Source organism: Sphaerodactylus townsendi, linkage group LG12, assembly GCF_021028975.2.
Source record: "Sphaerodactylus townsendi isolate TG3544 linkage group LG12, MPM_Stown_v2.3, whole genome shotgun sequence".
Lineage (NCBI taxonomy): Eukaryota > Metazoa > Chordata > Lepidosauria > Squamata > Sphaerodactylidae > Sphaerodactylus > Sphaerodactylus townsendi.
In genome coordinates, this window is record NC_059436.1 from 48,007,114 (window position 1) to 48,030,395 (window position 23,282).

The 23,282-nt window shown below is 45.7% G+C and overlaps 1 protein-coding gene across 1 annotated transcript in view; it reads right to left on the reverse strand.

Moving 5' to 3' along the window:
- Window positions 1–23,282, reverse strand: part of LOC125441544 (mediator of RNA polymerase II transcription subunit 27-like) — a 136,315-nt gene that overhangs the window by 46,561 nt on the left and 66,472 nt on the right. Inside the window, exon 3 of the mRNA XM_048512153.1 lies at window positions 2,514–2,621. Within this exon, the coding sequence (XP_048368110.1) occupies window positions 2,514–2,621 (108 nt within the window). The remainder of the gene's footprint in view (window positions 1–2,513; window positions 2,622–23,282) is intronic.

Here is a 23,282-nt window from a genome sequence, read left to right on the forward strand (position 1 = left end):
ATGCTCTATGGCAGTGGTGGCGAACCTATGGCACGGGTGCCAGAGGTGGCACTCAGAGCCCTCTCTGTGGGCACGCACAGAGTGCCCCCCCCCCCATATCTAGGCTGGCCTCGGCTGCTGGGCTCGATTATTAGCATTAAACCTAAGATCTAGTTTTGGGGAAGCAGTGTAGGTAACCCTGTCAAGCGCTGTTAAACCCCACTGATTTTCATGCAAAGAACTAAAGTGCAATTCTTTACCTGGGAGTAAGCTCGGTTGCTGGCAATGGGGCTTGCTTCTGAGTAAACCCTCCTAAGGTCGTAAGTTGGAAGAGTTGCTGGGTTGTTTCAAAGCAAAGCCACTGACTACCACCAAGCTTACTCCTGAGTAACACACGCCTCGGAGCCAATCGTTTTTTCTAAACTAAAACCTCAGTATTCAGGTTAAATTGCCGTGCTGGCACTTTGCAATAAATAAGTGGGTTTTGGGTTGCAATTTGGGCACCTGGTCTCGAAAAGGTTCGCCATCATTGCTCTATGGCATTACTCACCCCACTGGATCCCTGTCCTCCCTAAGATCTTTCCCCAGATCTACAGAAATTTTCTAAGTGGCATCTGGCAACCCGAACCCTTATTCCCCTGCCAGAGGCCGGAGGGACTTGGCATCCCAACGAGAGTTCCATCCCTTCAACACCTCTTGCCTACTTTATTCTGGATGCAAAAATGCAATGAACTTTATTGAGACAGGTGTCAGAAAACCTAAGCCCACAGAAGTAGCATCCTGCATCTATCTATTTGTGGTGTGCACACAGCTCCCACAAGGCAAGGTTCCCAGGAGATACACACAACCCTTTTTGGGCTCACGCTGTCAATCAACGCAAGAGGGAGAGCGGCACACTTCTCGCCTCCCGGATCTTTGAGGCTGGTCTGAGCTGTGTCCTGACCCCTGTCTAGCTGTAACCGGTTTGAAGACAGGACGATCCCGGACATCTGCTAAAATCTTGCCCTTACCAGGGAGATTCTTTTACCTGGAAAATGGAGCAATGTATTCTTTTTGGCAGAGCAGCCAATCTTTATTTTCTGTGAAACAGGAATGCGTCCGAGGCGCTCAGGGCAGGTCGGTATATAACACGGTCTAAGGAAGTCTCTCTCTCTCTCTCTCTCTTTTTTTTGGTGAAAAATAATTCTCTTCTCATTATAACATGGCCTATGGGTGCCAAGTACTCGCCTGGTTAAAATGAACTTTGTATTTTAATGGGATTCATAATAAGGAGAAAGATATTGAGAACAAGCGGAAGACTGCAAGAGACAGGAGCGCTTAGTACTTGTTACTGGGGAAAGGTGAACCCCGGGTGGGTGCCTAAATAAGAGCCCGTTCTACTCGGAAGAGAGAAACAAACCGAGTTGAAGGCTGTCAGGTCCCATTAGCATCCTCTAATGCTGCACAGAAAGCCATATGGAGTGTGTGCAGCCAAGAGAAATTAGGGGGTTCAAGCAGGGTGAGTGTTTCATAAAGCAAATCGCTCATGGAAACAGGTCACACTTTGCTTTAATAGATGCCATTCAAAACGCAGAACCCCCCCCCCCCCCCGGCGGACACAACCAGCCGAGCACTGGCCCCTGATTCCTCACCATGGGGTTTATCGAGTTGCCTGTATAACATTATCCAGTGGTTCGGCGGGGGGGGGGGATAACATTACCAAGTGGTTCGGGGGGGGATAACATTACCAAGTAGTTGGGGGGGGATAACATTACCCAGTGGTTCGGGGGGGGATAACATTACCAAGTGGTTCGGGGGGGGATAACATTACCAAGTAGTTGGGGGGGCATAACATTACCCAGTGGTTCGGGGGGGATAACATTACCCAGTGGTTCGGCGGGGGGGGGATAACATTACCAAGTGGTTCGGGGGGGGGGATAACATTACCAAGTAGTTGGGGGGGCATAACATTACCCAGTGGTTCGGGGGGGGATAACATTACCAAGTGGTTGGGGGGGGATAACATTACCAAGTGGTTCGGGGGGGGGATAACATTACCAAGTAGTTGGGGGGGCATAACATTACCCAGTGGTTCGGGGGGGGGATAACATTACCAAGTGGTTGGGGGGGGCATAACATTACCCAGTGGTTCGGGGGGGGGATAACATTACCAAGTGGTGGTGGGGGCATAACATTACCCAGTGGTTCGGGGGGGGAGATAAGGGGAGAATGCTGAACTCTGGATTACCGACGCTCTCAAACATTCTGAAAACGCTTTCCCCCTGGATGATGCTAATAATGAGGCAAACAGAGGTCTAAGGTGAGGAATTAGAAATTCAAGCAGGGGCAAGAGGGCTCGGGGAGCTAGCAGATGCACAGGTGTATGGAAAAATCAGGAGAGAAATTATTTAAATTGAAAGTTAAATGCTGTGCATGATCTCAGTATCGCTTCGTGGGCAAGTGGCAGGACGGTTCTGGACACTTGATTTTCTGCTCTCGTCCGCTTGTGTCCACACAACATTTGCAATGGAGGGAGAGGAGAAAGCAACACCCACCTTGCCATCTTCTGTGTAGACGTTTTCATGATACCCCTTGACAATGGTTCGGTCAATGAAAAGGCTCCGCATCACCACAATGACTTTTAACACTTTCCCCAAGGTCACCTGTCAAATGAAAAAGCGTTCAGCACTGAGGAAACGTAAAAGGAAAGCTCAAAACATCATAATAATCACAAGACCAGAAAATAAGTTAACACAAAGATTACATTGGGGTGCTGTGTGGTTTCCGGGCTGTATGGCCATGTTCTAGCAGCATTCTCTCCTGACGTTTCGCCTGCATCTGTGGCTGGCATCTTCAGATCCTCTTCAGCCACAGATGCAGGCGAAACGTCAGGAGAGAATGCTGCTAGAACACGGCCATACAGCCCGGAAACCACACAGCACCCCAGTGATTCCGGCCGTGAAAGCCTTCGACAATACAAAGATTACATTCTTTTAAAAATACTTTACAGGAAAGAAATTACGTAATCAGTATTTCTAACATATGCGTTTAAAGGAGTTGCTCGAAAGATGATTAGAAGCTGTTGTACTCAAGCAATTCCTTCTTCTATCAAATATTACCACTGTTTTTTTTTAAATGGTTTAACGTCAAGGGTCAATGCATTTCAGAGGGTAGCTGAGTTGGGCAGCTGACAACCGAAATTTCGGTTTGGTAGAACCTCAGAGACCAACAAGATTTGCATACAACCTGGAAAACCCACAACATCCTAGTGATTCCGGCCATGAAAACCTTTGACAATAAATTAAAACACTCCATATGCGTACCCTGTGCCCTCTGCGCATAAGACACTGCTGGAAACTACTGAGATAAGAAATTGAGTCACAACAGAGGAAATGCTCGTAACTTTTTGTGGGATTCCCATTGCCGAGGCCCTCTGCTCCTCTTGTCAGTGCATGTAACATGAGGCCCGAGAGATGGTAGGGGTGTCCTGGCTGGTGTTGGGAATGCCATATCCAGCTGCAGCCTGAGTTGCTATCCTAAGCTGTGGTGTGGTTGTAAGCAGTGGTGGGATCCAAAAATTTTAGTAACAGGTTCCCGTGGTGGTGGGATTCAAACTGTGGCGTAGGGCCAATGGGGCTGGGCTGGGCACGATGGGGGCGTGGCCGAGCATTCTGGGGGCGGGGCATTCCTGGGCGGGGCTGTGGCAAGGACGTAGCTGGTGCACTGGTCCTTGGGCGGGAAACGAATGCACGCAGGTGCAGGCTGCCATGCACGCCAGTGCACCTCCTGCTAGACTGCTCCAAGTTCTGCGTGCTACTGCTGAGAGGAGGGGGGTATCTAAGGCAAAAATCATGTGGCAAAATCACCAATTAGTAACCCCCTCTCGGCACACACAAATAATTAGTAACCTACTCTCGGGAACCTGTGAGAACCTGCTGGATCCCACCTCTGGTTGTAAGGTACAGCGAGAGACAGTTGTACTCACTGAGACTCATACCGGCATATTCACAGCATCAGACTCATACCGGCATATTCACAGCATCACGGTGTGCAGGCGCCGGGGGCAGGACAGGAGCAAAAGGAGCTTTTCATTGATGCATGAGGTTCCGGCATTAGAGGAAGAAGGCCTCTCTGCTGCCACGGGGTCCAACCCCTTTCATACCGTAGTGGTTGAATCTTTTTATTTGTTATTTAAAACATTCCTCAGCTGCCTTTGTACCTTACAAGAACTCCAGGTGGCTTACAATGTAAATAACAATAAAATACAATAGAATACATAACAACCACTAGTTAGAATCAATAATTTAAAACTGCCAGTAGGCAGAAGAATTAATCAAATGATATCATGAATAATAGTGAATACCAATTCTTTAGATGAAGAGCACTGCTTTTAGGTGGGAGAAAATCACTGCAACCATAGAAACTCTCCCTTTAAAAAAAAAATCTGCTTTTAACATTCACTGTGTGTACGCAAGTGCATAGCAGTTGTCCAACACAGCAAGTCTATCTTGCTACAATGAGTATTTCTCCACAGCTAACTTCACCAAGTTATTAAGGTACACATGGATGCCCTCAAACGAAACACACAGGGAAGGGAACGTCTGCTTAAAAACAGCTCTTAAACCTGGTCTATCTTAGCCAGGTTCTGGATCCCCCCTAGATCATCTGGACACAACCCCCTTTTCTTGAAAGAACAACCATCAGAGAACCTCCTGCGTGAAACGATGGATGCAAAATGGAGAGCCTTTAAACATAATTCATGTGAAACCAACTATTTCCCTAATGAAAACCGTCAGAAAGATGCAGTGTTAAACACAACAAAATGATCAACCTGGCCACTTGCCTTATTTCCCACTCTTGGAAGTAGCAAGACCCTCTCTGTTCAGGCCACTTTCAAAAGATCCAGGATGGGACTGACTGCATAAGTCCTGGAGGAGTCCCAACTTTCTCCCATGCAGTAGAACCGGCCATAACGAGGGTGCTCCTGGATGGAGCTCACGCTGTTTAATACTGGAATATACCAGCAGAATATACCCGCCCCCCCCCTCCCCCCAAGTGGGCTATCTTCTGACACCACTATTGCTCTATGCAGATGATACGGTTATATTATCCCACCCTTGCATCTATCTCCATAGTGATCTCCAAAGTTTTCACAGCTACTGCATTAATAATTCCCTAACAGTCAACTACACGAAAATAAATTTTTTGGGTTTTGCCGAAAACTGGCACAAATATAGCTGGAAGGTTGCTAACCATCCCACTGACCTAGCCAAGCAGTTCAAATACATAGGCCTCATTTCCAACTTTCATACCAAAAGGACTGTTCACCAAACGAGGACAATTATTGCATCCAAATATCGTCTAGCACAATTAAAACACTTTTTCTTCCTAAAAGGCAATCAGTCCCTGCCACGCTTCACATCTACCAAGCCAAGACAAGCACCCAAATCCTATATGTTGTATCTATATGGATACCAGCTTTTAAGTTGCCAGCCTTGCCCAGTTGCCCATCCCCGCTTGGAATGTCCTGAAGAATAAAAATTTTTAAGTGGCTGTTGGCCAACATCATGCCATTCCAGGAACTGGAAAAATCATAGAGCTACAGGTAATTCCTAGAGAGGACTGACATTACTTCCACCACCATCTGATATCCCCATGCCCTGACCTCCTGCCTGTTGGCAGGCCCATGTCCCCTTCACTACTCTAGTTCTCCTTTCCCCCCACCCCCAGGCCCAATAGCCTTTCCTTTTCCTTTTCCTGCATCCTTGTCTCCTGCCTCTCCCCATCTTTATTTACCTGGATCTGGCCATTCTGTGTTGGTGGTACCGTGATAATTTATCCAATCAAATTACATGCTGGCCACTGGCTGCCCCAGCCCCAGTGAGTTCTTCTCTGTCAGAAGATGTGACAGGAGAAGGAACTGTTTCCATGGATGTTTTGATTTCTGACCGCTTCTGCTCCCACTCCAGAATTTGATCTAAGGAAACCAAGGCTTGGAATACACAGAATATTGTTGCAGTTGCCTAGATACCCCCAAATGGCCACTGAGAGCTCAAAAGTTCTTGAGAGAGCTCAGTGGCCATTCATTTCTTAAAACTAAAGAAGCTTCTATTGTTTGGCATACTCTGAACCCATATGTTTGTTTATTAAACTTCTGGTTTTTCTACAAACCTAGACCTTCCTTCAGGTTTGCAGAGAAATCTCCCCATCGGTCCTTCCATTCGCTGTATGGATTATTTGATCCACACCTTAAGGCCCAGTTTAGAATGAGATACATGATCATTCCTGTGTATTCTTTAGACCAGGGGTAGGGAACCTGCGGCTCTCCAGATGTTCAGGAACTACAATTCCCATCAGCCCCTACCAGCATGGCCAATTGGCCATGCTGACAGAGGCTGATGGGAATTGTAGTTCCTGAACATCTGGAGAGCCGCAGGTTCCCTACCCCTGCTTTAGACACATACACAACATATTTCTGTCTTGTAATTCACTTCTTGTTTACTACACTGACAATTCTCCTTGTAGAAGACTATATTTTTTACCTTTATACTTTTAAATGTCATAAAAATGTCACATAGCACAATTTTATATGCTATGATATAAATGATGCATTTTATTATGCTAGAACAGTAATATAAGTTCAGATTTAAAAATAAAGTATTATATACAGTTTCATTTTCCCCCAGAACCTGCATTTCTGGGGAATTTTTTTTCATGACCTCCAAGTTCCATGAACTCAGCCAACGTGGTAAAAAATTCTAGACCGGCCACCACCAAAGAGCCACGTTACAGCTGATGAGAACCGTGGGTCCATCCTGGGGCCTCCAATGACAAGAAGAAGAAGAAGAAGAAGAAGAAGAAGAAGAAGAAGAAGAAGAAGAAGAAGAGGAGGAGGAGGAGGAGGAGGAGGAGGAGTTTGGATTTATACCCCCCTTCTCTCCTGTAAGAGTTTGGATTTAAACCCCCCCCCCTTCCTCTCCTTTCCCTTTCCCCCTCACAACAAACACCCTGTGAGGTGGGTAGGGCTGAGAGAGCTCCGAAGAACTGTGACTAGCCCAAGGTCACCCAGCAGGTGTGTGTTGGAGTGCACAGGCTAATCTGAATTCCCCAGAGAAGTCTCCACAGCTCAGGCGGCACAGCGGGGACTCAAACCCGGCTCCTCCAGATTAGAGTGCACCTGCTCTTAACCACTACAGCCACTGCTGCTCACTGCTTAAAAGCATCTGCAATTCTTTAAAATTGCTGCGATGCCCCAGTCTGGATCAGGCATACTGCACAGTAGCCCCAGCATCCCCCCTCCCTCCGCCCAACATCTTTTCAGCTGCTGAAATAGCCATGAGCAGAGGTGGGATCCAGCAGGTTCTCACAGGTTCCCGAGAGTAGGTTACTAATTATTTGTGTGTGCCGAGAGGGGGTTACTAATTGGTGATTTTGCCACGTGATTTTTGCCTTAGTTACACCCCTCCTCTCAGCAGTAGCGCACAGAACTTGAAGCAGTCTAGCAGGAGGTGCACTGGCGTGCGTGGCAGCCTGTGCCTGCATGCATTCGTTTCCCGCCCAAGGACCAGCGCAGCGGCTGCGTCCTTGCCACAGCCCCGCCCAGGAATGCCCTGCCCCTGGAATGCCCGGCCATGCCCCCGTTGTGCCCCGCCCCGGCCCATTGGCGCTATGCCACAGTTTGAATCCCACCACCATGGGAACCTGTTACTAAAATTTTTGGATCCCACTACTGGCCATGAGTGTTGTTCTGCACCTGAACATGAGCAAGTGTGGAAAACCTATATGAAAACCCATATGAATACGATTGCTTTAATTGGATGACATCCCTCTATTTTTATCATGGTCTCTAGGGACGCCTGAAAGTACACTATGAACAGCCAAGAGTTGGTGCCTGTACAGAGTATGAACAACTGATGTAGAAGTCCGTTGGTGATCGCCTTCCTTTCCTCATGTATCTTAATGTCTTGCAAAGGTGATTGGAATGTACTGTCGAAGGCTTTCACAGCCAGAATCACTGGGGTGCTGTGTGGTTTCCGGGCTGTATGGCCGTGTTCTAGCAGCATTCTCTCCTGACTTTTCGCCTGCATCTGTGGCTGGCATCTTCAGAGGAAATCATCTTCCAGATGCAAGCTGGCGAAACGTCAGGAGAGAATACTGCTAGAACACGGCCATACAGCCCGGAAACCACACAGCACCCCAGTGATAGGAATGTTCTGTTTCTATTGACATTTATCACTTCCTTTGACCACAATCTCAGGGTGAGTTACGATAAAACATGAAACATTAAAAGCATGACAGTAAAAAGACAATAAAGCACCATAAAACCCCATTCTAAAAACCCCAAACACAATAAAACCCCATTTTATAATCCCAGACACAATATAAAATCTCCCACAGTCGCCACAGGCACAAAAAAGAGAGAGGTGTACAGACATCTCAGAAGACCTGCTGATAAACCATCCCTTGGGCTCCAAAGTGAAAACTGAGCAACGCAGCAACTAGAGTTTGAAGAAACACGGATTCACGCAATTTATGTCCAGCGGTTTGCAGCAAAAAAAAAAGCTCTGACAAACAGCTCTTTCGTTTCACAGCGTAGTTTAATAAAAACAGAAGAAAGCTAACAAGAAACATGAGTCTGGCCAGATGGCTCCGAGGCCAGCCGTTCGAGAAGGAAAGACACATGCCAGAAATAAGAACAGACAAGTCCAATGGAGGGTTTCGAGAAGGCTCATGCAGAACTCCCCTGACTGTTTCTGCCTGAGGATAATGCACAGAAGACGATCTCTTCATCTCTTCTCCTATAGCACATCGGTGAGAGCAAATGGATGACGCAACAGGATAATGGGAAGAAGAAGAAGAAGAAGAGTTGGATTTATATCCCCCCTTTCTCTCCTGCAAGGAGATTCAAAGGGGCTTACAATCTCCTTTCCCTTCCTCCCCTCACGACAAACACCCTGTGAGGTAGGTGGGGCTGAGAGAGCTCAGAAGAGCTGTGACTAGCCCAAGGTCACCCAGCTGGCGTGTGTTGGAGTGCACAGGCTAATCTGAGTTCCCCAGATAAGCCTCCACAGCTCAGGTGGCAGAACGGGGAATCAAACGCAGTTCCTCCAGATTAGAGTACACCTGCTCTTAACCACTATGCCACTGCTGCTCTCCGTGGCTATATAGGAAGGAGTGGCACAGGGGGAGCTTTTGTATGTGCAAACAAAAGTGGATCAGAATCCCCCCCCCCTTTTTTTTAAACTTCCAAGCATACCAAGTTCTGGGTTTAAGCTTATATTCTTTCTTATCTTGGAGGCTCAGAGCAGGAAACATCAAAAAAAATTTTTAACAATGGACATCTGTCCATTGAGAGATCTGCTATCCCTAAATCTATTTGGCTCCTTGGGATCTACCACAATGTGTAAGTGTGCTGAAAAGTTCAGGGTACAACTGAGAAGGGCAGTTCATACAACTATCCAGGCTACAAGCTCTTTAGAGCCAGAGATCTATGATCCATTTTATGCTTGCAAAGAGCTCTTCACTAAATCCACTACTTAAATAGAAACCGATTTAGAAAAGTTTTTTTAAAAGTGACCAGTCATTTAATACAAAAGTTATAACACAGAAAAAAAATGCATATTTGGGGAACTAAAGGAACTATAAATAATGTTAGTTACAGCCCCATACGGTAGGGGTAGAGCAAGGGAAAACTGTGCCCGGGGTGCGGGCGCATCCTGTTCCCCTACTGCAGCACCGCCCCCCCCCCCCCCAGCCAAGCGTGCACCTGGGGCATCGCGCAGTGGTGGGATCAAAAAATTTTAGTAACAGGTTCCCATGGTGGTGGGATTCAAACAGTGGTGTAGCACCAGTGGGGCTGGCCGGGGCATGACTGGGTCGTGGCCAGGCATTCCAGGGGCGGGGCATTAATAATGTCTCTGTTACTGTAAAAAACTCTTTCTGTCAAAAAAAAGTTCCTAATTTCCAGCTGGTATCTTTCTGTCCATAATTTAAACTCATTATAGCAAGTCCTATCGTCTACCTTAGCGGGAAACAACTACTTCTCCTCTAATTGACTGCCTGTCAAATGTAATGCACTCAAGTACTTGATTTTGTTTCTAGAAATCAAAGGAAGGATACTTTCCTTAAACAAGGAACTTGACCATATTTCTAAAACACGTTTTTAAAACAGCCCAACAGGGAGAATTATCCCGTTTTCTACCTTCGCTAACCAGCCACATAGGAAACAACAGGACTTTATGATTTTTGGACCTAATGGAATTTCTAACGGAAAAGCAGACCCAATTAGTAACCCCCTCTCGGCGCACACAAATAATTAGTAACCCACTCTCGGGAACTGATGAGAACTGGCTGGATCCCACCTCTGGCATCGTGTCCCCCAGCCCTGCTGGCACCATACCGGGGGTGGGGGGTGGAAATCTGCTGGTGGGAGCGGTGCACAGCTACACTGACAGATTTGGCCTCCCTGGGGCATCTGCCCTGGCGGAGGAGTGAACCCACCAACGTGTGGCCACTGCTGCCTTCTTTGGTGATGGGATGTGATGCAGGACGCTGTGCAGCCTCCCTGCGCCTCCAGAGTGGCGGGTGCCAGCTGGAGCGTGGTCAGGGCAGGAGCCAACTTTAGTTGGCTCACTCCTGACCGTTTGTCCAATTGTACCAGCGGCTGAGACTGCAGACTTTACTTCACTTCACTTTAACTTCTAAGCATACCAAGTTCTGGGTTTAAGCTTATATCCTTTCTTATCTTGGAGGCTCAGAGCAGGTAACATCAATTTTTTTTTAACAATGGACATCTGTCCATTGAGAGATCTGCTATCCCTAAATCTATTTGGCTCCTTGGGATCTACCACAATGTGTAAGTGTGTTGTGTAAGGGCTTCCTAGTGACAGGGAGGTTTCTTGGAATTTCAAGCCTCTGGGAAGTCTCTTTGTGGGCAGCTGGGCACCCAGCCCCTAGGATGGGGCAGCTCATTAACTAATTAATTAAATTCATGAGGCGTGCTTTCCCAAATTTATTAGTTGCCACGTTCTTGCAATTCAGAAGTGCAAATGCTTTAGCTTTCTACAAACAAAATACTTGTACTTCCCTCCTTATGGCTTACATTTTCAAATTAAATCCACACACAATACAGTCAAACCCCATTAACCTTTCCCTCCCAAATACCTGCAATTTGAACTCTGTTAAAAGTCTGAGCAAATAAAATAGCCTAGCCGGCCCTCCTTCCAAGCCCACTCCCCCAAGCCACTTCTACAAGGTGGCAACTTCTGCTTGAAAAGGGGCAAGTTCCAGTAGATGCTGAGCTGGCAAACTTAAGCAGGGAGCCACAAATAGGTGGCAGTGTGGTGATCGTAACTGGCACATGGGGGCACATATGGGAAGAAACAGTCCTTCAGATATGTGGGTCCTGGAACACAAAGAGCTTTAAAGGTTATAGCAGCACTGTGAGTTGCATTTGGAAAGAAGCTGGCAGCCAGCAGAACTGAAAACAGAAAAGACAAATTTCACCATTAGGTGAAAGGAGGCACGTTATTTGGACAGAAAAAAGTTTCATGACAGTCATAATAGGGCCGTGGTGGTGAACCTTTGGCACTCCAGATGTTATGGACTACAATTCCCATCAGCCCCTGCCAGCATGGCCAATTGGCAGGGGCTGATAGGAATTGTAGTCCATAACATCTGGAGTGCCAAAGGTTCACCACCACTGTAATAGGGCTATGTGTGTATTTAGTGCTGTCGAGTCACTTCTGACCTATGACAGCCCTATGAATGAATGGTCTCCAAAACATCCTACCATGAACAGCCTTCCTCAGGTCTTGCAAAGCAAGCGCTATGGCTTCCTTTATTGCATAGGTGTTAAACTCGTGGCCCTCCAGATGTTAAGGACTACAGTTCCCATCATCCCCTGCCATGCTGGCAGGGGATGATGGGAACTGTAGTCCATAACATCTGGAGGGCCGCGAGTTTGACACCTGTGCTTTATTGAGTCAATTCATCTCATGTTGGGCCGCCTTCTTTTCCTGCCGCCCTCAACTTTTCCTAGCGTTATTGTCTTTTCCAGTGACTTATCTTCTTATAACGTGACCAAAGTACAATAGCCTCGCTTAAATCATTTTAGCTTCTAGGGATTCAGGTTTGATTTGATCAAGAATCAACTGATTTGTCTTTTTTGGAGGTCCACCACAGTATATCCATAAAACATAATAGGAATAGTAAAACATTTTCATTTTTTTTAAGTTTTCATGTTAGCAGCCACCTGGAGAGAACACATTCAGAATTCGTGGAAGTCTAAATGGTTGAAATAAACACCTTTGCAAAATACAATTTTTTTTACCAAGCAAAGTTGATTAGAGGTGCTGTGTGGTTTCCGGGCTGTATGGCCGTGTTCTAGCAGCATTCTCTCCTGACGTTTCGCCGGCATCTGTGGCTGGCAACTTCAGAGGATCTGAAGGATCTTCAGAGGATCTGAATCAGATCCTCTGAAGATGCCAGCCACAGATGCCGGCGAAACGTCAGGAGAGAATGCTGCTAGAACACGGCCATACAGCCCGGAAACCACACAGCTCCCCAGTGATTCTGGCCGTGAAAGCCTTCGACAATACATATAAAGTTGATTAGAACTTCTGTGCTTTTGATATGCAGCATTTTGTTTCTGACCTCTATGCTCATGGGTCAAATGAAAAAAAAAAATCCAACCTGCAATTAAAGTTCTGCTTAATACTCAAGCCCTACTGCCGCTCTAGCTTTGTTATTTAAATTTCTCACAACCGGCAGCTGGGGCAATATTAATAGCTTCCTAGTCGATGCCAGTGGTTTATTGACACTGGAATTCCAGCAGCTGTTAGGGTGACTCAACAGCAAAAGCCGGGTGTTTGAGCAAATGAGGATCGTTTTTAGAAATAAGCGGCAGTCCTGAGAGACCAGAGGTGCCCCTTCCAAAAGGAAAGAGACAGAAGGGAACAAACCTGGAGAAATCTGGAAAAGGTTAGTGGGCTGTACCGCAGCAATTAATATCACCAAGTCAATCCGATCAGTCATACAGAAACGGCTGCCACAAACTAAGGTTGAAATCAGGGATTCTCTAGAGCAGTGGTGGCGAACCTATGGCACGGGTGCCAGAGGTGGCACTCAGAGCCCTCTCTGTGGGCACGCGTGCACAGAGTTCGTCATGTGATAATAGTGTAATTGTTTCAGGAAGATTATTAGCATTAAACCTATGACCTAGTTTTGGGGAAGCAGTGTAGGTAACCCTGTTAAGCGCTGTTAAACCCTACTGATTTTCATGGGAAGAACTAAAGCATGATCCTTTACCTGGGAGTAAGTTCGGTTGCTGGCAATGGGGCTTGCTTTTGAGTAAACCCTCCTAGGGTTGTGATTCACCCATTCGAAGCATTGCACAGTTGCTTCAAAGCAAAGCCACCAACTACCACCAAGCTTACTCCTGAGTAATGCGCGCCTTGAAGCTAACTGTTTTTTCTATACTAAAACCTCAGTATTCAGGTTAAATTGCCATGTTGGCACTTTGCAATAAATAAGTGGGTTTCGGGTTGCAGTTTGGGCACTCGGCCTCGAAAAGGTTCACCTTCACTGCTCTAGAGCTTAGAAGAGTCTCACTGATATTAGTCCCAGTGTAAAATATGGTGTTATAGCCCATTAGTCCCAGTGTGAAATAGGGTGTTATAAACCAAAAGCGCCTTGACCCTTTGGCTTTACCCTTTTAGTTCCCAAACAATTAAGCCACTTTGGGGATAGTGCTTTAACCAACTGGCAGCATCAGGGAACAGAAGCCGTCACTGACGGAAGCGGAAGAAACCCTACGAAGATGCCGCACAGAGAGGAACTGCAGCAAAACAAACAGATAGTTAAAAGCAAAAAGCCAAATCTTCTGAAACAAGCCCCATAAAGCTGGGGAGTGACGGGGAAGACGGCAGCCCTATTGAGCCACGCTTCAAAGATGTGGGGAAATGACGAAAGCAACCTGATAAACTTTAATATGTGACTTCCATGCTCAATAATGCTTGACACACGAAGGATATTTTGGTCTCAGTTCCATCATAAACCAGTCATGATGGGAGATCCCAAGCCGTCTGAACAGATTTGGTCAGACAAAGCATTGTCTCATGACAGAGATGCAATACTATGAAGAATATGGCGTAGAAGAGGCAGAAGGAGATGAGGAAGAGAACAAACTGGTTTTTATACATCATTTTTTTTTCTACCTTTAAAAAGTCTTAAAGTGGCTTGCAATTGGCTTGGCGTAGGAGGTTAAGAGCTCGTATATCTAATCTGGAGGAACCGGGTTTGATTCTCCGCTCTGCCGCCTGAGCTGTGGAGGCTTATCTGGGGAATTCAGATTAGCCCGTGCACTCCCACACACGCCAGCTGGGTGACCTTGGGCTAGTCACAGCTTTTCAGAGCTCTCTCAGCCCCACCCACCTCACAGGGTGTTTGTTGTGAGGGGGGAAGGGCAAGGAGATTGTAAGCCCCTTTGAGTCTCCTACAGGAGAGAAAGGGGGGATATAAGTCCAAACTGCTCCTCCTCCTCCTCCTCCTCCTTCTCCTCCTCCTCCTCCTCTTCTTCTTCTTCTTCTTCTTCTTCTTCTTCTTCGGAGAGGCTGCAGCGTTTGGGACTCTAGTTTGGAGAGAAGAAGTCTAAGGAGTTTTATATGACTGAAGTCTATAAAACTATGCATGGGGTTGAAAATGGTGACAGAGAGAAAATTTTCTCTCTCACAATATTAAAACCAGGGGGCATACATTGAAAATGCTGGGGGAAAGAATTAGGACTAATAAAAGGAAACATTTCTTCACGCAATGCGTGATTGGTGTTTGGAATATGCTGCCACAGAAGGTGGTGATGGCCAGAAGTCAATCTTTGGCTACCAATCTTTATCCTCCTTGATCTGAGATTGCAAAGGCCTTAACAGACCAGGGGCTCAGGAGCAGCAGCAGCAGAAGGCCCTTGCTTTCACATCCTGCATGTGAGCTCCCAAAGGTATCTGGTGGGCCACTGCGAGTAGCAGAGTGCTGGACTAGATGGACTCTGGTCTGATCCAGCTGGCTCGTTCTTATATTCTTATGTTTCCTTCCCCTCCCCACATTAGACACCTTGTGAGATAGGTAGGTGGTGGGCTGAGAGAGTTCTGAAAGAACTGTGACTGGCCCAAGGTCACTGATATGTAGAAGTGGGGAAACAAACCCAGTTCACCAGATTAGAGTCAGCTGCTCATGCGAAGGAGTGGGGAATCACCCCCAGTTCTCCAGATTAGTCCACCACTCTTAACCACTGCACCAAGCTGCATAGCAAAAAACGCAGGCTCGCTTACAAGAGTTACTGCCATTTCTAAAAGGGATAGCAGAGTTTCGACGCTCATCAATAGCTCCCACCTTATGAAAGAAAGGTACTGAGCACGGTCTTGCACCTTCCTAAATTGTATTACAAAGACAACATTATTTTTTACCATCAGAAGCAAGCTTCCCCTATTAAATTCCAGCTTCTTCTGTCGATACCCTGATAGACACAGTACTTGGCTTTTTAATATTTTGCCTGTAGGATATGTGCCAAGCCAACCTTGATGTAGAAAATTTTAATTCAAATCAATACATGTACAAGGTCACTCTAAAATTCAATTAATATGAATGGGGAAAAAATATGCCCTACAGTTGGAAGTTGAAAATGGAACAGCTGCAGGTTAAACATGCATGCAATCCTGTTTGGAGCCTGTCCTTAATACAACCGCATTCCAAACTTGTTTTTAAATACTAAAACCCGGCTTCTCCTGACTGTCGGAATACAAAGCCCCTGGCTGCCGTAAAGGACAGAAAATGATAAAATTTGCATTATCCTTCAATCTTTGGGCAGAGTAAAAAAAAAACCCCTCAAGAAATCTTGGACTTTAAAAAAGCGCCTTATCTTCAATAATTAGCAATTTTATTTGAGATAATGAGATATGAATTGTAAAACACTTGGTATACGGAAGATTAGTGCAGAAATAAGAGCGCAGACAAGTCTGGAAATGTAATTTAAATTCCTAGACTCCCGCATCAAATTTTCAAGAGCCACAATCAAATATTTAGGGACCAATACTGCACAGAGCTACGAAAGTATTAAATTCCGAGCTACCAAGATCACATTTCTATGCACTGGTTGGGTCAGGCACCGCTGAGACAGATTCTGACTCCTACAACCCCCTCCCCCCGCTTTCCTTTTTAAAAAACAAATCTGTGTATAAACCTCATCGTTTAATTTGGTCATTCTTACTTTCTTCAAAAGGTAATTGACACATAAGGATGGGGACAGGCATCCAATTAATAGCAAATTAATAGCAGAACACAGACCAAGTCACCTGAATTACTGGAGCATCCAGCTGGGACCGGATTACACCAGTCCTGTACCATCTTCACTGGCTGCCAATTGACTTCTGAATCATGTCCAAAGTTTTGGTTTTAAGCTTTAAGGCTGTGAGCGGTCTCGAACCTGCATATCTGAGGGAGCGCATCTCCCCGTATTGCCCCCTCAGGGCCCTTCGCTCCTTGGAGGAGTACCTGTTAGAGGTCCCCGGCCACAAAAACATCCAACTGGCCTCTGCGAGGGCCAGGGCTTTCACGGCCTTGGCCCCCGTTCGGTTGAATGGGCTGCCTAAGGAAGTTAGGCCCTGTGAAATCTACAAGAGTTTCGCAGGGCCTGGAAAACAGCCTTGTTTAATCGAGCCTTCCCACCTGGTTAGCTGGAGATGTCATAAGTATCCCAACTACAGTGGAACTTTGGTTTTCGTTGGTAATCTGTCCGAAAAGAATCGATGAAAACTGAAACAGATGGAAACCGAGGCAAATTTTTCCATAGGAATCAATGTAAATCCAATTAATCCGTTCTAGGCACTCCCAAAAACATACCAAAAACACATTTTTTGGTGAATAAACATAGTGTTTAATGCTGAAAACAGTGACAAACAATAACACTAGGACCAGCTTCAGAGCCAGTGGACCAATGTCGCACCAGAAAGCTGTCCCAAGAGGTCTGTTTCTGATGCCTCTTTAAGATTTGTCTGAAATGGGGCAAGACATTGTCATTCAACAAGTTGCAGACACGGCCCGCCACAGCTTTGTCCGGGTGATTTTTCTCCGCAAACCCCTGCACCTTACTGCAAGTCGAAGAAAACTGAGACAAATTTTTCACTGAAAAAAATCAATGAAAACTGAAACTGATGAAAACCAAAGGCAATGAAAACCGAGGTTCCGCTGTATCGCCTTGTCGTCCACGGGTGCGGAGGGAGAGGTGGTGGTGGTTTTGTGGCCATCTGATTTTTATCTAAGTTATTGGAACTGTTTTATTGAATTGAATTTTATATATTGGTGTTGTTTTATTTTGTTGTTGTACACTGCCTTCGGGGGAGGCCAGGTTACAAGTGTGATGTGATAAATAAATAGTTCACAGAGCATGTTCAATGTATGTGGCAAGAAGCTATGCATGCATGCTAGAATCTGCTCTGTTTGCTGCTAGCACCGATTCTCTGCTCGGCATCAGAGGCTCTCTCTAAAGCAGGGGTCTGCAACCTGCGGATCTCCAGATGTTCATGGACTACAATTCCCATCAGCCCCTGCCAGCATGGCCAATTGGCTAAACCTTAGCCAGCACCGATACGGATGTTATAAAACATAAGAACCTAAGAACGTAAGAAAGAGCCTGTTGGATCAGACCAGAGTCCATCTAGTCCAGCACTCTGCTATTAGCAGTGGCCCGCCTTGGGGAGCTCACCTGCAGGAGCTCACCTGCAGCCTCTCCTCATAAGGTGCACCTGGTCTGCTAAGGCATTTGCAATCTCAGATCAAGGAGGATCAAGATTGGTAGCCATAGATCGACTTCTCCTCCATAAATCTGTCCAAGCCCTTTTTAAAGCTATCCAGGTTAGTGGCCATCACCACCTCCTGTGGCAGCATATCCCAAACACCAATCACACGTTGCGTGATGAAGTGTTTCCTTTTATTAGTCCTAATTCTTCCCCCCAGCATTTTCAATGAATGCTCCCTGGTTCTAGTATTGTGAGAAAGAGAGAAACATTTCTGTCAACATTTTCTACCCCATGCATAATTTTACAGACTTCAATCATATCTCCCCTCAGACGCCTCCTCTCCAAACTAAAGAGTCCCAAATGCTGCAGCCTCTCCTCATAAGGAAGGTGCTCCAATCCTTCAATCATCCTCGTTGCCCTTCTCTGCACTTTTTCTATCTCTTCGATATCCTTTTTGAGATGTGGCGACCAGAACTGAACACAGTACTCCAAGTGCGGTCGCACCACGGCTTTATATAAGGGCATGACAATCTTTGCAGTTTTATTATTTATTATTATTATTTTATTATTTAATTGTTGTGAACCGCCCTGAACCCCTAGGGGGAGGGCGGTATATAAATTGAACAAATAAAATGTAAAAATAAAATTATCAACTCCTTTCCTAATTATCCCCAGGATAGTCTTTTTCAAACTTCAGTAATATGCAGAAAAATAACCCCCAAGTTCCAGAGTGCCCTAAGAGGCACCCTCCAAGGCTTTGAATAAAGTTTCCTGCAATGTGGAATTTTAAAAAGAGGGAGGATTAAAAGGTAATTTCCAATTACTTTCCCTGCTAATGTCACCAGGATTGCACGTGGCCATTAAAACGTATATACCTTGACAGCTTATTGAGAAATATGTTTAAGGGAAGGCTAATCAATTCTGGCCAAATTTTAAGGGATGGCTAATCCATTTTAGCCAATCTTGGCCAGGGGGGAGTCCGGCCGCTTCCATCGTGAAAGGCAGCCACCCATGGTGTGTATGTGCTTGGAACAACAAAAGTAACTGGAAAAGCAACAGATGTTTGCGCTAGTTACTCTGCTCTGCCTTTCCTTCAGTTCCTTAATCCCTCCCTCCTTTCCTTTCTACTGCTGGTATGACTGCTACACTCCGGCGTTTCCTGCTCTTTCTTCTTTAATGATGCCTATTTGTAAATAGCAAGATAGGATGCAATTAAGCCATTAGAGGCTAAATAAACAAACATGCTAATTAGGCTCTCTACAAGGGTTTTTTTTAAACGGAGAGGTGGAATTTACCTTTCATTAATCTAACTTAATTGCAATAGTGCACGTTAAGAAGTCGACATAAATTAAGGGCTTTAAATGATTCCCCAATTTTAAAGATGGGGGGCGGGAATCTTTTGTCTAATCTTTTGTCCCTTGGTAACAAGCAGCAGCCCTTTAATAAGAAGGCTACACTGAGAGGCTAAACTGGCAAGCAACTTGGCATAAAAGGCAACGAGATTACTGAATAATAGGTTCGTCTTATTTATTTTTAATTGCCTCTGCCCCAATGAGAATTCCTTTAATAGTGGCTATGAATAGAATATTAGTGGAGTATTCTATATATATGATTTCCATCACTGCTTCATGCATCCGAGAGGCTCTATAATGTGACAGAATTCGCAGAAGTTGTGTGTGCTTGAGAGAAGATGAAATGATTTCAAGACCTATATGCGGAGTTTCCATATTCTGAAAGACTGCTTCCTTTCTTCACAAGCAGATATGGGGGCTCGTTTCAGCAGCTTAGTTGCCACCAGGACTATACCCCAGAAGAAGAAGAAGAAGAAGAAGAAGAAGAAGAAGAAGAGGAGGAGGAGGAGGAGGAGGAGGAGGAGGAGGAGGAGGAGGAGGAGGAGTTTGGATTTATATCCCCCCTTTCTCTCCTGCAGGAGACTCAAAGGGGCTGACAATCTCCTTGCCCTTCCCCCTCACAACAAACACCCTGTGAGGTAGGCGGGGCTGAGAGAGCTCTGAGAAGCTGTGACTAGCCCAAGGTCACCCAGTTGGCATGTGTGGGAGTGTACAGGCTAATCTGAATTCCCCAGATAAGGCTCCACAGCTCAGGTGGCAGAGCTGGGAATCAAACCCGGTTCCTCCTCCAGATTAGATACACGAGCTCTTAACCTCCTACGCCACTGCTGCTCCAGGCCATGGGCATAGCTTTATTTATGACCATTGGTGATCTCTGCTGAATAGGGTTTGATGGAAGCAAATCCAAAATGCCAGGGTTCAGCTAAACCGGCTTATTTCTCGTGGCTGCGGACTCGCAAATTGCAATAGTTCTCTGCTCACGGAGGCACTAACTGGAAATGCTAACAGAAAAAGGGTAAAAAACTTAACCTCAATACTAAAGAACAAAAAGGTTAAGAGAAGATTGGGCCTTTTAAAATGGAAACTGCTACATAGCAAAAATACAAACGTGTTTATTCAAATTAAAATCAAAACATCATAGTAGAAAAACCCTGAATAGGCTCCCAAACATACATCAATGAAAATGTAACTCATAAAGTTTTATGCAACAGTTTTAGACCCAAACACGTTTCAGTCCGTTAGCCCCCTTTCAGTGGGAAAAAATAATGTTACAAAATATTACAATCAGACAAAATGTCATAATATTGAAGTGCCTTATAAATGACTGAGGCAAGTATTGAAAAATTTAGCATAATTTAAACGCAGATCTTCAATATGGAACCATTGTTCATTCAAAAGTTATGTCATGGTGTGCTGATATTTTTAATGAGGCTCAATTCTGGAAAAATGATGTCCCATGGTACCTCATGCAGTTTCAAGTCAGAAGTAGTGATAACTGGAAATGCTGTAATACCTGAAAACATCCAGGAGTTAAGCAGCTATCTTATGGCTGCCGACACCCTTGGGTGGGTTGGGAGGAAGAAGGAGAGATGGATTTTCCCATCCTCCAATTTATCTCCTGTAAGGAGACTCAAAAGGGCTTACAATCTCCTTTCCCTTCCCCCCCTCACAACAAACACCCTGTGAGGTAGGTGGAGCTGAGAGAGCTCAGAAGACCTGTGTCTAGCCCAAGGTCACCCAGCTGGCGTGTGTGGGAGTGCCCAGGCTAATCTGAATTCCCCAGATAAGCCTCCACAGCTCAGGCGGCAGAGCGGGGAATCAAACCCGGTTCCTCCAGATCAGAGTGCACCTGCTCTTAACCACTACGCCACTGCTGCGAGACAGGTGTCTGGGGATAGGTGAATGGGGGGAAAAGTTCCTTGCTTATATGGCTCTTAGTCAGAAGATCACATTTCTCGCCAGTAGTTTCAAATGGTGATTTGGGGAAAAGGCTCTGGCTGCAGTCTTCCAGATCAGACATCACAGAAAAAAAACCTGGTTTGGATCCTGCCTGAAATTTCTGTGGATGAAAAGATTTCTGTCCACAGAAGCATAACTTCCTCGTCGCCTCCCCTCTTCTGCAGTTTAAAGTATCCCCCCCCCCCCAAGACTGCTCCTAGTAGGTAGGAATAGCTGAAGGGAATCTGAGGAGCAGCAGTATCGTAGGAGGTTAAGAGCTCGTGTATCTAATCTGGAGGAACCGGGTTTGATTCCCAGCTCTGCCGCCTGAGCTGTGGAGGCTTCTCTGGGGAATTCAGATTAGCCTGTGCACTCTAACACACGCTAGCTGGGTGACCTTGGGCTAGTCACAGCTTCTCGGAGCTCTCTCAGCCCCACCTACCTCACAGGGTGTTTGTTGTGAGGGGGAAGGGCAAGGAGATTGTCAGCCCCTTTGAGTCTCCTGCAGGAGAGAAAGGGGGGATATAAATCCAAACTACTACTCCTCCTCTACCTCCACCTCCACCTCCACCTCCACCTCCACCTCCTCCTCCTCCTCCTCCTCCTCCTCCTCCTCCTCCTCTTCCTCTTCCTCTTCCTCTTCCTCTTCTTCTTCTTCTTCTTCTTCTTCTTCTTCTTCTTCTTCTTCTTCTTCTTCTTCTTCTTCTTCTTCTTCTTCTTCTTCTTCTTCTTAAGAATGGGAGAATCTCCTTGAGTATGCCGAATTTTATGCAGGCTTTAATTCCACGATTAGGCTGAAATGAATAACCCAAGCTAGCCTAAACTGTGGGACTAAGCATGGTTGGCCCTGTTTAGTATTTCAATAGAAGATCACCGAGAGTTGCTACACAGAGGCAGGCAACGGTAAACAGCTCCAAATGTCTCTTGTTTGAAAACCCCACGGCTGTGACTCAGTGGCAAAAAACTACACCAAAAAGCATGACGGGGGAAAAAAATAGGGAGTAGAAGAAGAAACCCGGCCGTGAGACGGAGAGATGATTTGAGCTTCAGCGTGTTCTGACATGGTTGTTTCTGCTACATTGACTACTGTTTGGAAAACAAAGGGCATTGATATTCACCCCCTGCCCCGTGACAAAGTACAGGTGTTTGATATACAATGTCCAGAATTAAATTGCTAGAGGCAATCAAAAATGTCTGTCCTGATTGTAACGATCCTCGAATAAAGGCCACGGAACGGGCATACCAGAGGCTACAATCAAATGAGAAAAGCATGACATTCTTAACTAAATCACTGGATCTACAAGGTGTTTAAAACCGCAACTGCGCCAATAGCATTATTACCACAGACGTCTTGTTTTTCCTGCCATTTATACGTAGCCCGCTTCTGTATTGTCGGACTGCTTAGAATTGCTGGAACGACGTTTAGAAAGTTGAGATACAACTGAACTTTCTTTCTTTTTTTTACTGAGACTGAACAGAAGCGACCGGGAGGGCAAATGGCTTATTTTAGAATGGAAGACGGAAAAGGTTAGGAAAAGAATCCTAGAGGTACCAAAATATATACAATTACTCCATTATGAAAATGACTTGCTTGATAAAAGCAGCGTGAAAAGGACAGCCTTAAAATGTGTTATTTTCCGGAAGGGGAATATATTTTCCAAAATTATACAAATTATTTTAAGGCGCCGCTTGAGATGACGACTTGTCGAGTTCCTTTGTTCACTCAATTTTCTAGTATTTTTAGAAGCAGAGCGCCCGTCGTCGCGTTTTTGAACACTGCCCGAAATTAACATGGGTTTCTATTCCCAGTCCCAAATTTGGGGTATTAAAAACACTGGCTGTATTTTGCCTTGGGCACAGAGCAGGGGTCACGGGGGGGGGTGGTGGTGGGGGGGAAGGTAGTTGCGAATTTCCTGTGTTGTGCAGGGAAGTTGGGCTAGATGACCCTTGAGGTGCCTTCCAGCTCTACGTTTCTAGGATGGCCTGCTAGAAGAAAAGAACTCCGTAACTGTGGAGCAACTACTGAGAAACACTCAACCTATCTCTGTAATGCAAATTCAGTGCATGGTCCAAGACACTCTTTTATTAGTGGTGTAAGTCATCTCTTTAACCTCACAGCACCCGGTATTCAGCCTGCCAGTTAAAATCCTTCTCACAAGCCCTGTTCTCTGTGCCCCAATCTGCTGAGATAAGATGGGAGAGGGCGACTGGAAGGATTTTTTAGCAGTAACACTTCACTTGAAACTCA